The sequence below is a fragment of the Pipistrellus hanaki genome, assembly GCF_964339955.1.
Source record: "Pipistrellus hanaki genome assembly, chromosome: 14".
NCBI lineage: Eukaryota > Metazoa > Chordata > Mammalia > Chiroptera > Vespertilionidae > Pipistrellus > Pipistrellus hanaki.
Window position 1 is genome coordinate 37577380 of NC_140516.1, and position 15209 is coordinate 37592588.

Below are 15209 nucleotides of genomic sequence, written 5' to 3' on the forward strand. Positions count from 1 at the left end.
GACCTCCCACCATTAAGACTGTGAACAACTATGTATCAATATTTAAACATCTATGCATATGTTGTATGACTGTAGCTCTGAAACCCCACTCAGTGTAATGTAAATAAGCCCTTAGCACAGTTGAATCTGTGTAAGTGCCATCATTGCAAATACTGAATAGTATCCCAGGTAATTTATGGCAGAAATTATGTGAAATGAAGGGGAAGGCCTTGTTTGTATCATGTCCTTTGATAGGTCTTTCTTACTTCCACACTGCGCAGGTCACTCAGGGTCAGAGAGCCCCCCTCAGGAAACCTCAGCTCCCCGTGAGGAACCGTGAGGAACCAAAAGGATAGAACAGGAAATAAAAACCTTTAGTACCGTCTCGACTTCTTTTTTTTTTTTTTTTAATATATTTTATTGATTTTTTACAGAGAGGAAGGGAAAGAGATAGAGAGCTAGAAACGTCGATGAGAGAGAAACATCGACCAGCTGCCTCTTGCACACCCCCTACCAGGGATGTGCCCACAACCAATGTACATGCCCCTGACTGGAATCAAACCTGGGACCTTTCAGTCCGCAGACCGACGCTCTACCACTGAGCCAAACCGGCTTCGTCCCATCTCGACTTCTTTAAAAAGAACTGAGGAGTCTACTTTTAGGAATTGATGCTATGTAAATAATTGGGTATGAGTACAAAGATGTACATATAGGAATGTTCTTTATTATATTAAAAAAGTGTAGGAACAACCTAAACAGAAACAGTCAAAATTTCTCCCCAAAAGGTCCTCATTAAATAAATTTTGGCATATCTGTGTAATGGAATATGGTAACAACCACTGACATACAGGTTTTTATTTATTAATGTAGAACACTGTGTTATTAATTAAAAAGCAGATTACCCACAGATAATAGGGAAAGCTTTGGGGAAGGGGATGGGGGAGGGTAATGGAGGGAGAGGAAGGGGTGTATGTAATACTGTCAACAATGAAGACTTAAAAGGCAGATTACAACATAGTTTATGAAAGAAATGCAATTTTGTTAAAAAGGGGAAAATGCAAATATTTGAAAATGAAAAAGTCTTAAAAGTGATAGAAGTTCTGATATTTTTCTTTCTTTTCACTTACTGCATTTTCTAGTTTTTCTATAGTGAATATGTAATAGCGACATAACAAAGAATAATAAAGTAAAAACAGAACATTTGCTGTAAACGAGAATGTTGTAATACTAACAGCTCACAATTACCCTGTTAATTCATTTCAAGTTCTGTCTTCACTTTTTAATAATCTGAGGTTTCTTTCCTGAGCTAATCCCTTTACAATGCTGAAGAGAATGAGTAATAAAATGCTGTTGAGATGACAATTTGCTAGTCTTATGAGAAAAGCCAAACACAACTAACTGCCTGCTTAACAACCTGCCCAGCAAACCCTGAGAGGAAGGAATCTGTAAACTGGCTCCTCTTCTCCCCAGCCCACGTGCAGGAATCGTAAATCCTGGTTTTCCATATCACCACATCACTCCAGCCAGCCCACCCAGCCCCCACCCCCTCTTCTCCGTTAGCACCCACACAGCTTCCATCGGAGAAAGTTTGCTCCAGGTAAACCTTCCTGCACTGTGGCCACTGCTGCTCCTGCCTGGCTCACAGACCACTTTTCCAGGATCACCAAACTTCAGGTCCTGAATCTCAGCAACAACTCACAAAACTTTCCCTGTCATTTCTGCTCAGTGTCCGCCCTGCCTCTTTGGACAAGAGGCCCGGAGTATAATCCCTGCTGGGAGGGTGTCCACCCTCAAAGCCTCGCTTCCCTCTTCCTCTTCCAGGCGCTAGCCAGAGAGCAAACAAGAGTGCGATTTCTAATGCTGCCAGGAGAGCGAGTTTAAAACTAGGATCCACTGAAACACCATTTGGAATACTCGCCAAATACACATAAATCCCAGAGAGATGTGCTGTTGGTGTGCTTAAGACTGAGTTTATTGTTATTTCATCTTTTTTTTTTTTAAAGTGTACTACAGTATAGGTATTTTTTTTTTTAATGTTTTCTTTTTCAGAAAGTGAAAGGGAGAGAGAGAGGGAGAGGAGAGAAACATCAATGATGAGGGAGAATCTGATCTTGATCGGTTGCCTTCTACAAATCCCCTCCTGGGCATGTGCCCTGACTGGGAATTGAACAGTGAACGTCTGGTTCATTAGGCCCACACTCAACCACTGAGCCTCACCGGCTCGGTTTATTTCATCTTTAGACAGCAGAAGTGAAGTTATCAAGAAGGCAAATATACTTTTTATAAAATAATTAATTAAAAATAAATCATCACTGCTTAAAAAGGCAAAATTTGATTATAATTAAGCAATAAAATGCTTTGTTTTCTATACACACACACACACCTGAAACTATATTGAACAAGTCTCTTGAGGAAAGCTATTATTATTATTATTATTATTCTCATTTTACAAATGAGGAAATGGGCACAAAACAATAAAATGACTTGCCCGAGACTACACAGCTAATAACGCTGCATATTAAAAACCAGCCAGTGCTTTCCATTAAATGCCAAGTCCTATTCTAGGTTATATGTCTTCTCCATGTTTGCATGACCATTCCCAGTATTATACATTCATATTTAAAATAATACTACAGTGATTCTCGAAATGTGCTTGTCTATATGGCCCTCTGGCTATTTTTCTAGCCTACTCTATAAAACTGGACTTCCTTCAGCTTCTATTAGGTGGTTTACTTTTATTACTTCATTTGCCCTCATAATATTTAATGTATCTTCTATAACTGTGCACCAAAACGATCAGTTTGATCTGAATTATAATCCTGGTCCAAGTTTGAATTGCAAAAATGTGTAAAGCATGAAGAGAGAGCTACCAAGAAATGGGGCAGAGATCCACAGTGTGGAAATGCCCTCCAAGCTTTCTTCAGTCTCAGGCAAGTCATGCTACCTGTTCAGAGTTCAAGAACAGCAAATTGAGTGGCATTAAACTAGATGGCTTTAAAATTACTTCCATTTAGCTTAATGAATCTATATGAACAAGCAAGACATAAATTCATAAAACAAAAGAATAATACACAACAGTATGGTGATTACCAGAGAGAAAAAGGTAAGAGGAGATAGAAAAGAGTATAGGGTGATAAATGGTCATGGAAGGAGACTTTACTTTTTTACTAACCAAGGTAACCCCAATAACTTCAATAAAAAAGAAAAAAATATAAAATGAAATGATTTTTAAGCATTAAGTGTTTTGCATATATTTACTTAAAAGGGGAAACCCGGTCTCTCACTATAAGGATAATTTCCAAGTGTAATCCAATATTTTGATGGTAAAATCTTATGAAACCTACAATATAGGTCAGTACTATCTTATTTTCTAGCTGAAATATGGGGGGAAAAACCTCATTACAAGAAAACGTAAGTTGGGTTTTCCCCAAGAAGTCAGTCAGACATGCTGTATAGGTTTAAATGTGCTATAGCATCCTAACAGTCACTCTACTCCCCTCCATCTCCCTGGCTCCCATTTCTCAGGGTACCCGGTATGTGGAGCTGCTTCTTGAAAGGGCATCAGGGACCTAGAACTGGGATCTAGCCCAGGGTCCCCTCCTATCTGTGTGGTTTACAACCTTTCTGGGCCCTTGTTTCCATGTGTGTGTACCTCTCTGTTCACGTCCAGGCTCTGAAATCTCACGTGACTTCCCACTCTGTTACGTCACATACTCCTCTCAGCTTGGAATCACCACACCAGCCTCTAACTATTATAGTTCCACAGGAGTGTCACTAGCATGTGAGGCCTCTTCGGACTCAGCTAGGCAGTTAGTCACTTCCTTTCAGGGAGCCCAGAGGACCGGACACTTGCTGCTATTCTGGAAGCTAGCATAATGCACTTTAATACTGTTTCCTAATTACTTCTTGGACGTGACGAGCCCACTGGATGAAGTCCCTGCGTGACTCTGTTCTCTAACCTTTGGTTCTCAAGGAACAATGCAAACTGATATTATTATTTATCTATCTATCTATCTATCTATATATATATATATATATATATATATATATATATATATATATATAATTGATTTTTTTACAGAGAGGAAAGGAGAGGAGAGAGAGAGCTAGAAACATCGATGAGAGAGAGACATCGACTAGCTGCCTCTTGCACACCCCCTACTGGGTATGTGCCCACAACCAATGTACATGCCCTTGACCAGAATCGAACCTGGGGCCTTTCAGTCTGCAGATTGACGCTCTATCCACTGAGCCAAACCGGTTTTGGACTATTTATCTTTTGATGTACATGGTCTCTGCCCAAAACAAAATATTTCATTTGACAACAAATATTCATTAAGCGACTACTACATGCCAAGTACCAAGTAAGGGTCTGGAGCTTAGACTATGGACTTTTCTGCATACCTGATGTGCATCTAATCTACAGTACTTAGCGCAGCAACTGCCACTTAAGTGACAGCTGTTATTAAAGCTTAGAGTGCCCCGAGTGTGGTTGTGATGAAAAACACTACCCAAAGATTTGTTTAAGTCATCAAATACCCTAACTTTTGTTTGCCTTAGCTACCCAGCTGCCACAACCGGTTAGGATTTAGAACCTACAGCACTGGAGTAAGTCAGTGTTCAGTCTTCCCCTCAGGGGAACAGGGAATGGGGGAGGGGAGAGCTGGAGAGCGGAGAAATGGAATTCCCTACCTTCAAATCACTGGGGAGGGAACTAGAGGAATTCTACACCTTTTTTCCCTTCTAAGGATTGTTGTGAGATCAGCAGAAAGTGGAAGCACCTCCATATTTCAATAGATGCTCAGCTGCACCTTTTTTTTCTTCACATTCTAACATCTCTGAGAGCAAGATGTGTTTTCCAAATAGCAATTTAATAAAAGTATTCTAGTTTAATTGGAAGTCCTCTTTCTTTCTTTCTTTTTCTTTCTTTCTTTCTTTCTTTCTTTCTTTCTTTCTTTCTTTCTTTCTTTCTTTCTTTTTAAATATAATTTTATTGATTTTTTACAGAGAGGAGGAGAGAGGGATAGAGAGCTAGAAACGTCGATGAGAGAGAAACATCGATCAGCTGCCTCTTGCACACCCCCTACTGGGTATGTGCCCACAACCAATGTACATGCCCTTGACCAGAATCAAACCTGGGACCTTTCAGTCCGCAGACCGATGCTCTACCACGGAGCCAAACCGGTTTCGGCTCCTCTTTCTTTTTAATGATACATAAAATCATTCAATGTCTTGCAATAGGTAGTGCTTTAGATTTAAAGAAATGCAGTAGATTTTGTCTGTCCGTCCCCTCCCCGTTTATGACTAGAAGAAAGGGGTTTCTTGATACCGTGGAATAAGGCCAGCTGCGCAGCCACGGACACAAACGAGCACCTTGCCATTAAAATGACTGTATCGGCACTGTCACACCCTTGTGACTTGACTGCCTGATGTTTATGCCCAGTGCGGGCACTTCTGGTTTCTCAGGAAATGTCAAAATGATACACGTCGTGGCTTCAGGGAGGGTGTGTCAAGTTCCTGAGCTGCCACCCTGATTTCCCGCTGAAGACTGAGCCTGCCTTGGCGCTGCAAGTTTGCTGCTCTGACTCCCCTGCTCCCTCTACACCTGATGACATCCTCAGGCCCACATGAGAGAAGATGCCCTAGAAGATCGCCTCTTCCTATCCTACCTCCATTTCTTCCCTGTCTTGACTATCTCTTGCTTTTAGTGAGACCTGGATTCCTCCCGGGCCAGTATTCCTTTATTATTGATGCGACATAACATAAAAATAATTTAGGTAATTAGGTAATTAGGTAGAGAAAACAGGCAACCTAGCTTCTTGAGACTACAACTCGTGACCCCAATAGGCAAGAGTTGGATGGAGCCTGCCAGATTGGTTCATTCTAACCTCGGAAAAGGAGTGCCTTATTTTCTCTAAAGCTTCATTTCCCAACTCTTGAAGAAATATGGCCCTACACACATTTCCTTTTGCTTCCACATATTTACTCTTTCCCTCTCCTTTGCCTCATACCCACCCATCTAACTTCAAATAAGGACTGACACCCTGATTTTAAAAAGTAAGCACATGAGGCTGCTGGCCAAGATGGTGAAGTAGATAAACATTGTGCTCACCTCCATATGGCTACATCAAAATTACAAACAGATTATGGAACAACCACCCTTAGAAACCATATATGGGGGGAGGGGAGGAAGGGGGGGGGAGGGAGATAGGGGAAGATGGGGGGAGGTCAAGAGGGGAAAAAAGGAGACATATGTACTACTATTTGTAATGCTTCAAACAATAAAAAAAAAAATAAATAAAACCGTATAAAGACCAGCCAAACAGAACTCCTGTAACTAAGGATATAAAGAAGCTACATCGAGTCTGGTACGAGGGTTAGAGACACAAATGAACTGGCCCTACACCTAAAGGTGGCTGTTGAGAATTGGGAGGGATATCTTGGCTGTGCAGGTCCCCACTAAAGAAATGGGTCCCAGCCCCAGGCTTGGCTACTGAACCCAGAGCATCAGTGCCGAGGAGTCCCCACAAGACTCGCTGTGACAATCAGCAGGGACTTAGCCCTGGTGGGAGGAAGGGCTGCTGTAGATCCGCCCTCCTACAGGTCCTGAGCACAGACTCACTCCCTCACACACACTTGCCCTACGCTCCAGTGAAGGGACAGCACAGATTGCAGGCACAGGCAGGCACGCAGTCTGAGTCCCTATTAACCTGATAACACCACTCTCACCCCACCCTGGTGACTCCCTGCCCCACCCAATTCATGTGGAACCTCTTTCAGAGGCTAATCTACACCAGAAGCCAGTCCGGGCCAGTGCTTTGAACTTTCCTAAAATCTCTCAACAGTTCACAAAGCCAAAATAAGCAGCAACTGGCTGTAAGTGGCCCCTAGTCCAGCACGAGTGGAAGTCAGCCTCAGTTCACCGCATAACCACTCCTAGATGCCTCCAAGCCCAGCACAGGCAGCTACCAACCAAAGATCACTCTGTAGCTCCTACCATAATTAATGCCCCACCAGACACAGGCAGTGGCTGACCTTGGCCTGCACCAGCAAACCCCCCCCCCCAAGAGGTCCCAGAAGGAACACACCCAGTGGCCAGCTTCAGACCACACCAGAACACCACCTGATGAGTGCCAGAAATGACACACCCAAAGGGTGAACTCAGCAAGCACCTGAGGCCTGCTAAAACAAACAGTGTCCTGTGCGGTTACCCTCACAGGACAGTTTGTCTGCTCAAGTCACAGCCAGTCCTCACAATCAGGCAGCCCGAAGGTCAAGCCCACCACTGACATGCCAACAGCATAGAAAGGCTCAACAAGTGCAGGACACACATTGCCCATACAAGGGACCTTAATACAGAAAAACAAATAGAGAGGCAGCCAAAATGAGGAAACAAAGAGACACCCTAAGTGAAAGAACAAAACACAACTCCAAAAAAAAGCATGTAAAATGGAGGAAAGCAGTCTATCAGATGCAGAGTTCAAAAAGTTGGTTATAAGGATGTTCAACTAAGTTAGGGGAAAAATAGACTATCCACATGAGAACTTCACCAAAGAGAAGAAATGTTAAAAAGAAGATAGAGCCCAGCGGGTGTCAACCTATGAACCAGGGGAGCACAGTTAGGTTCCCGGTCAGGCCACATGCCTGGGTTGCAGGCTCAATCCCCAGTGTGGGGCATGTTGGAGGCAGCTAATCAATGATTCTCTCTCATTGATGTTTCTATCTCTCTCTCCCTCTCCCTTCCTCTCTGAAATCAATAAAAAATATATTTTAAAAAAGGAGATAGAAAACATGAAAAAAAAATCAGAAATGGAGAATACAATAACAGAAATGAACAATACATTAGATGGAATCAATAGTAGACTATAGGAAGCAGAGACTCACATCAATGATTTGGAAGACAAAAGAAAAAATAATTTTAAAAACTGAGGATAGTTTAAGGGACCTCAGGGACAATGTTAAGCATAACAACATTTGCATCATACAGGTACCTCAAGCAGAAGAGCAAGGAAAAAAAGGAGGAGGAAGAGGAAGAAAAGGAAGAGGAGGAGAAAGAGAAGAAGAAAGGAGAGATAAAAATATGAATATTAAAATATCCAAGAAAAAACTCTTGACAAAGACAAATACATAATAAAAGCAGTGGATAAATCAACATAATAAATTTAGTACAAAGGGTAAAAGACAAAAGTAAGATCATGTGTAAAAACAACAGCAAATTAAGGGATACACACAAACACACAAAAGAAGTAAAGAAACAATGACAAAAACAAAAATGGAGAGGGAGAGTTAAGCGACCATCAACTTAAAACAGATTGTTATAAACATAGCTTGGTATATATGAAGTCCATGGTAACCACAAACCAAAAATATATAAGACATATATAAGAAATAAAATGAAGGAATCCAAACACAACACAGCACAACAGAGAGTCAACAACATACAAGAGAGCAAGAAAATAAGAAACAGAGATCTATAAAAATAATTTTAAAAATTAAAATGGCAATAACTACATACCTATTAATAATTACTTTAAATTTAAATGGATCAAATGTTCCAGTCAAGATAAATGGAGATATATATTATGAAATGTTATTCAGCCATAAAAAAAGAATGAAGTCTTACCATTTGTAACAACATGTATGGACCTGGAGGGTTCTATGCTAAGTGAAATAAGTTAGTCAGAGAAAGACAAATACCATATGATTTCACTTACATATGGAATCTAAAGAACAAGATAAGTGAGCAAACAAGCCAGAAACCGATCCATAGATACAGAGAACATTTTGACAGTTGCCAGATGGTAGGAGTTTGGGGGGCTGGGTGAAAAAGATAAAGGGATTAAGAAGTACAAACTGGCAGTTACAAAACAGTTATGATGCTATAAAGTAGAGCCTAGGAAATACAGTCGATAATATCGTAATAGCTATACATGGTGTTGGGTGGGTACAAGACTTACTGGGGGAATCACTTTGTAAGTTATATAAATGTCTAACCACTATGCCATACAGCTGAAACAATATTGAATGACAATTGTAATTGAAAAACAACAAATAATTTTAAATAAAAACGAGTAAACACATGAAAACTTTGTTCAACTCGGTCTCCCCCTTCAGCTATAGTTAAATCTCTTTGATTCTCTTTGTGAAAAGGTCTTCAAAGATTGGTTTTCATGCCCTCCCTCTATGACCTCATCCCCCATCCTTTGCGATTAATTCTGAATCATCACTATTTCAGTAATATTGTCTTTTTAGTCAATTAATAACCTCCTCAACAAATCCAATGGTGTTATCTTTGATTTTCCCATGGCATTTGAAAGTGTTGGCCATTGTCTCTTACTTTCAGTTGTTTTTCTCCTGACACCCTCAAATAATCTTGCTCTCTTTCTGGCCTCCTTCCTCCACCTGCCCCAAGCAGTAGGTAACTCCTAGGCTCAGTTCTTAGACCCATGCTCTCTCCCTAGTAGTTCCCCTCCTCGGAGAAGTCATCTGTTCACAGTTTCAGTGAGTACAGCTAAGAGGATGACTCACCGTGTGCAGGCCCAGCTCTGACTTATTCTGCAGGCTCCCTCCTGGTTTCTAACACTTCAATACTTTCGTTCTTCACCCAACTGTGTTCTTTGTCATCACAACTCTGTATGTTTGCTTAAATAGTTTCCCTAACTAGGAATGGTCTTGTTTCTCTCGCCTATTTCAACCCCCATTACTCATTTAAGCTTTAGCTCAAGTTCACACATCTTCCTAAAGTCCTTTCCAATAACTCAGGTAATACTGAGCTCCCCCTCCCACCTTCCCCCCACCCCCCAAGATTATGATTGCCCATGGCAGTTACTATCTATGTTACATACTTGTGTACTTTATTTAATTATTAATATTTTTACCTTTTGTCTCTTTAATGATCTGTAAATACCTATGTGTATGTGTATGTGTATGTGTATGTGTATGTGTATGTGTATGTGTATGTCTGGAGTGGGGAGAGGGTTAGGTATCCTTTTTAGGATACCCCCAGTGCTTGGTACAGTGCTAAGTATAATAATAAGTTAATGAATGCCTATTGAACTGAATTCAGAGGGAATGTGGGATCTATGTGCAGGTCTGATGATGATGATGATGATAATGATGACAGCAGTTCATATTTATTTAGCATTTACTATGTGCAAGACCCTAGTGTACTATTCCAATTACTTGTTTTTCTATAAACTCACTTAAGCTTCATAATACTATCATGGAGGTAAATTATCTGGTTTTATTGATGAGGAAACTGCAGCACAGAAAGATGAAATAATTTAAACAGGAGTAGGATGGTCCTAACCACTTAAGACATTTAGTGTCCCAGGTCTTATCCTTCTAAACATGAGTAGTCCCTTGCACCCTGCCACTGTGAAAACCAAAAGATACCTTCACCCACTTCAAAATGCCAGGGCTGGTCTGGGTTAGACAAATGTCATAATGTCTGGTTCCGCCGCCCCCCCCCCTCCACACACACACACACACACACACACACATGTAGGAGCCTACTACATACCAACTGGCACCTATCAGTAGTCCCTGTAGCTATGTTTTAAACTAGATGACCCCATCCTGGACTTCATGACTGCCGTTGGATCAGGGATATATACCTAATCAATAAATGGTTAATTATTATGGTGAGGCCTAACTAAGAAATTCAAACTGAGTCCATTACACTTGTTCTCCTGGGAATTTGAGTTAGGAACTATCAGGCAGATCAGACAGGAAGAGAAACAGAAAATGCAAGAATGCCCCAACAGAGTATTGGGACAACCATGGTTATGTGTAATGCCAGTGAAATGGGGGTGGAAAATATGAGACTGCGGGGAAGGGGAACTCAGCAGAAAGCAGTCACAGCTGGATGGCAGAGAAGCCTGGCAGGTGTTCACAACTCTCTGGGCTGGGAAGAGAGTTTGAAATTCGAGATCCCCCAAGTTAGGAGGTTCAATAAATACTTCCAATTTTCCACCAAGACCACAGAAGAGCTGTGAGTAAGTATCACTGCCCAGGGTCAGGGGCCACACCTTAGGACTAAGGACAAAATCCTAACAGACATGCGCTAACTGTCAAAATGGAGGCTTGTAGGAAAGAATGAACTCAACTGATAAAACAGGTGAAGGAAAAGACAAATCCTAGTACAACAGACCTGGTTTCTAGCCTGGAGGCAGGCTGGGGTCAGCCACACAACAGCTCTTTGTTTCTCAGGTGGAGTAGGGGGAAGAGTGAGAGAGGAGGAAGGGACAGGGAATTCCACTAGAATAATTAAACCTGCAAGCAGGTGCCCATTGGGGGCTCAATGAGGAGCTTGGGAGGGGACCATGCAAGGACAGTCCAATGGGGCAACTTGTAAGTGGAAAAGAAGGAGGGTCATGAAAAACAGCGAAGTCATAATTTATGAGTACCTGCTCTGTTCCAGACATATGATTAAGAGTTTTATTCAGATGATCTCATCATGAGACTGTATTATTTTTTTATTTTACAAATAAAGAATCCAAAGCTCAGAGAGGTTCAGTAGTTCCCATCTAACCTTACACTATTAGCAAATGGTAGAGCTAGGATTTGAACACCAGATTGACAACCAACTCCAACACTGGCTTCCTCTCCGTAATTACGTGTTGTGACTGTATAAGGGCAGTGGCGCACATGCTGTAAGACAACTAGCAGAGAATGATAGAGAGCACACAGATTCTGGCAAAAAAAACAAGAATCTGTTGTAGGTTAAAGAAGATAGAGATGGCTTGATGGGTTTGGCTCAGTGGATAGAGCCTCAGCCTGTGGACTGAAGGGTCCCGGGTTCCATTTCAGTCAAGGGCATGTACCTTGGTTGAGGGTACATCCCCAAGAGGGGGTGGGCAGGAGGGAGCTGATTGGTGTTTCTCTCTCATCGATGCTACTAACTCTCTCTCCCTGTCCCTTTCTCTCTGTAAAAAATCAATAAAATATATATTAAGAAGAAGAAGAAGGAGAAGGAGAAGGAGGAGGAGGAGGAGGAGGAGGAGAAGAAGGAGATGATAGAGGTATAAAAAGGGGTGTTGCCCTAACTGGTTTGACTCAGTGGATAGAGTGTCTGCCTGCGGAATGAAGGGTCCCAGGTTTGATTCCAGTCGAGGACAAATGCCTGGGTTGCAGGCTCAATCCCCAGTAGGGAGTGTGCAGGAGGCAATCAATCAATGATTCTCTCTCTCATCATTGATGTTTCTATTTCTCCCTCTCTGAAATCAATAAATACATCATACATATATGGGTGTCAATTTAGTTAAATATGAACATACTATCAAAAGTTAAGTCCTCAAATTAAAGAGAGAAAATTTCAAAAACAGAAATAATAGAGGTGGAACTGAACTGGTTTCGGAGAGATCATAGGCCACTTTGCAACACTCGAGAGGAGGGCTTGTTAAACAATAAATACACTTTGATTACAGTTAGGAGGCTTAATACAATAAGGAACTAAAGATGGGAAACAAAGTTCATCTGAGAAACAGCTGTGGGGGAAGGGAATAGGAAAGCCACAGAAACCAACACCAGGAATCACAGAATCAGACTTTCTTTTGAGCTGGAAGTAATTTGGAAGTCTTCCAATCCCTATCATTTCAGAGCAAAAATGCACCTAGAAAAAATGGCTAAGGCCAGGTTTGGTTTCACTTTTATCTGTATAAACAAAGACAGAGAGCCTGCTTTGTCCACAATGGTGCCCTGGAAATTCAAGTGAAGTCAAACCTATGTTAGAAGACCCTGGGATAAAGCACTGGCAGGTCCCGGATCACACCAGGACCTAGATTTCCAGTCTTCGATGGCCCCCGCCACCAGTCTAACCAGGGAGCCTATTCTGCAGGAAACTTAGAAGAGAAACTTTCCACTGAGGAGAAAGGTATGAGACAGATTTTTCAGATGGTTCACATTTTCTAACTCTAACCCTTATCCCCTGGTCATTACCAGGACTACTCCAAATTAACCAAAAGTCTGTTTAGCATGAGGGTAACATACATCATCAAAGTAAAGGTTTATCAGGGATTCCAGTAATTATAAAACCAACAACAGCAAAAATAAATAAATAAAAATTAACATAGTTCATTTCAGAGAACTGGAAGAAAGAAGACCAACTGGCAAAAAAGGAATAACTTCTACATAAGACGACTCTCAATCTCCCCATTTTACAGATACCTTAAGTATCTCTAAGTTAAAGGCTCCGTGAGATGAAATAATTTGAATACACAACTTGTACAAAGCAAAGAAGAATATAAATAATCATCTGAATTCCACAGGAGTTTTAGTGCTCAGCACTCACTTAAGATTCCCGAATGTCAAGGAACGAATAATCTATAAAACAAAGTGAAGTCTTCTTTTCCATCAATGCCTAAAGAAATTCAGAGAAAGAACATGCCAGAAAAGTAAATTTTTGCTTGGTGCCTGTTAATGCATTTGCCAACCCCATGAGACAAAAATCGTAAAATAAGAATGGAAAGATATTTGGGGTTAGAGATGAATTAACAACACCAAGGACAATTCCTATGAGAGCACTGTCTGATTTAAAGCCAATGTTACATGTCTATAGCACTACTTAAATTCTTGCTCCAAAGGGGAGGGTCGGGGTAAGGGGAAAAGATCAACCAAGGACTTGTATGCATGCATATAAGCCTAACCAATGGACACAGACACCAGGGAGATGACAGCACGAGTGGGGGATGGGGGGCAATTGGGGAGGGGGGATAAGGACACATATGTAATAAGTTAATCAATAAAGAGAGAGAAAAATAAATAAAAGTGCCTCCCAAAGGAATTAAATCTCTAAGGTTGCTCCCACTCAAGATACACTTAATGAGAACTCACAGAGCCCAGGTTCCTAAAGCACACAAGTGTCCTTGCTGTAACCAACCCTTTTTATCTATTTCCATGCTGTATATACTTCTAAGAAGACTGCATTCTTACCTTGGGTCCTCTTCCTGTTTTGCACAAATTCTGAGTGTCTCAGAGTGCTCGGTGCTGTGCGACGTAAGCAACTATTTCTTTTCCAGGTTTCTGGACCATTTGATTTCCGCTCTTCCTCTAAGTGCTGGGTGTTATTCTCTGATGGGGAGCCCCAAGGAATGCCACAGTGATGCTCTCCTTGGCTTCCCCTAGTCCGTTGATTCCACAGGATATCCGGGGTGATCCTTCTGTTCCCAAATGCCATCATTCCTGGTCTGTCAATGCCATTACACTCCAAATTCTTCATCTGATGGAGAGGATCTGTGCCCCGGTAATTCTGAAGTTCATATTCACAGTTTTCAAATAAAGAATCATAGACTTTATTTTCTGTCTCAAAATTACTCTGATCCAGGACGTGAGTTTTTGCTTTGGGATAGATTTTATCATTTTGATAAACATTCCTGTCCCCTTCAGAGTATTTGACAAACCCCTTACCTTCATTGACACCATTCAAATCCACAGCCTGAGCATTAGGATAATTCCCAGGAACATGATATAAATCGTTGAGGTCACTGTAATAAATATTTGTTTCTTTACAATCCTCAAGATTGTCATTAAAATTCCTGTGGTCCTTATGCCAGTCTTGAGATTGATCAAAGTTCGCCAAAGAGTCATCCAAACCCCCGTAGCCAGTCGGTTGGTCAGTTTCTGCAGAGTCCTTGGGATTGTAATCCAGATTCTCACAATGTACGTAGCCGTTTGTCTCCCCGTACCCCCCAGCTCTCCAGGTTACCTCTGGGCTTCCAGTTCCAGCGCTCGGGTTTCCGTAATCTACATTTTCTGATTTCCAATAGCCATCACAACCTCGAGGTCCACTTGTGTGGTGCATATAGTCCTTCCCACTTTCTTTTGCTTCCTCATAGTCCATATAGCTTGCTTCAATCTGCTCAAAATCCCAGTATCCACAATGCCTCTTTCTGTAGGGCCGGTTCCGCCTGGTGGTCTGGTCCCTGGAATCCAAGTCGTCTTCTCTGTGACGCCCATCCAGCACTGTAAGGTCCCTTTTCTGTAGATTCCTGCAATCTTCGTACTCCCAGCTAGAGCCCCAGGGCCCTTTCTTCTGGGTTTCTCTTTCTCTCCGAATCTCATGGTTTTCACACATGTTCAGTGTGCTTCAAGACACAAGTTTCACTTCTCTCTTCCATGGGCTTGGGTTGGGCTGACCCGTGGACAGGTGTGTAGCCTAAGGCTGTATCTGTCTTCTTAAAATGTCTCCCAAAGCTTTAGTCACTCTTCTTGCTGCTCCAGTTGGAGCGCAG

At 41.7% G+C, this 15209-nt stretch overlaps 1 protein-coding gene across 2 annotated transcripts in view; it reads right to left on the reverse strand.

Annotated features, from left to right (window-relative positions):
• The window catches only part of DNMBP (dynamin binding protein), a 92092-nt gene that overhangs the window by 27949 nt on the left and 48934 nt on the right, over positions 1-15209 (reverse strand). Inside the window, exon 1 of one of the 2 annotated variants that reach the window (XM_084904052.1) lies at positions 13912-15145. The exons of the other annotated variant lie outside the window; for it this stretch is intronic. Within the exon in view, the coding sequence (XP_084760178.1) occupies positions 13912-15052 (1141 nt within the window). The 5' untranslated portion in view covers positions 15053-15145. Of the gene's footprint in view, positions 1-13911; positions 15146-15209 lie in introns of those variants that run through there. 2 annotated transcript variants of the gene reach the window in all.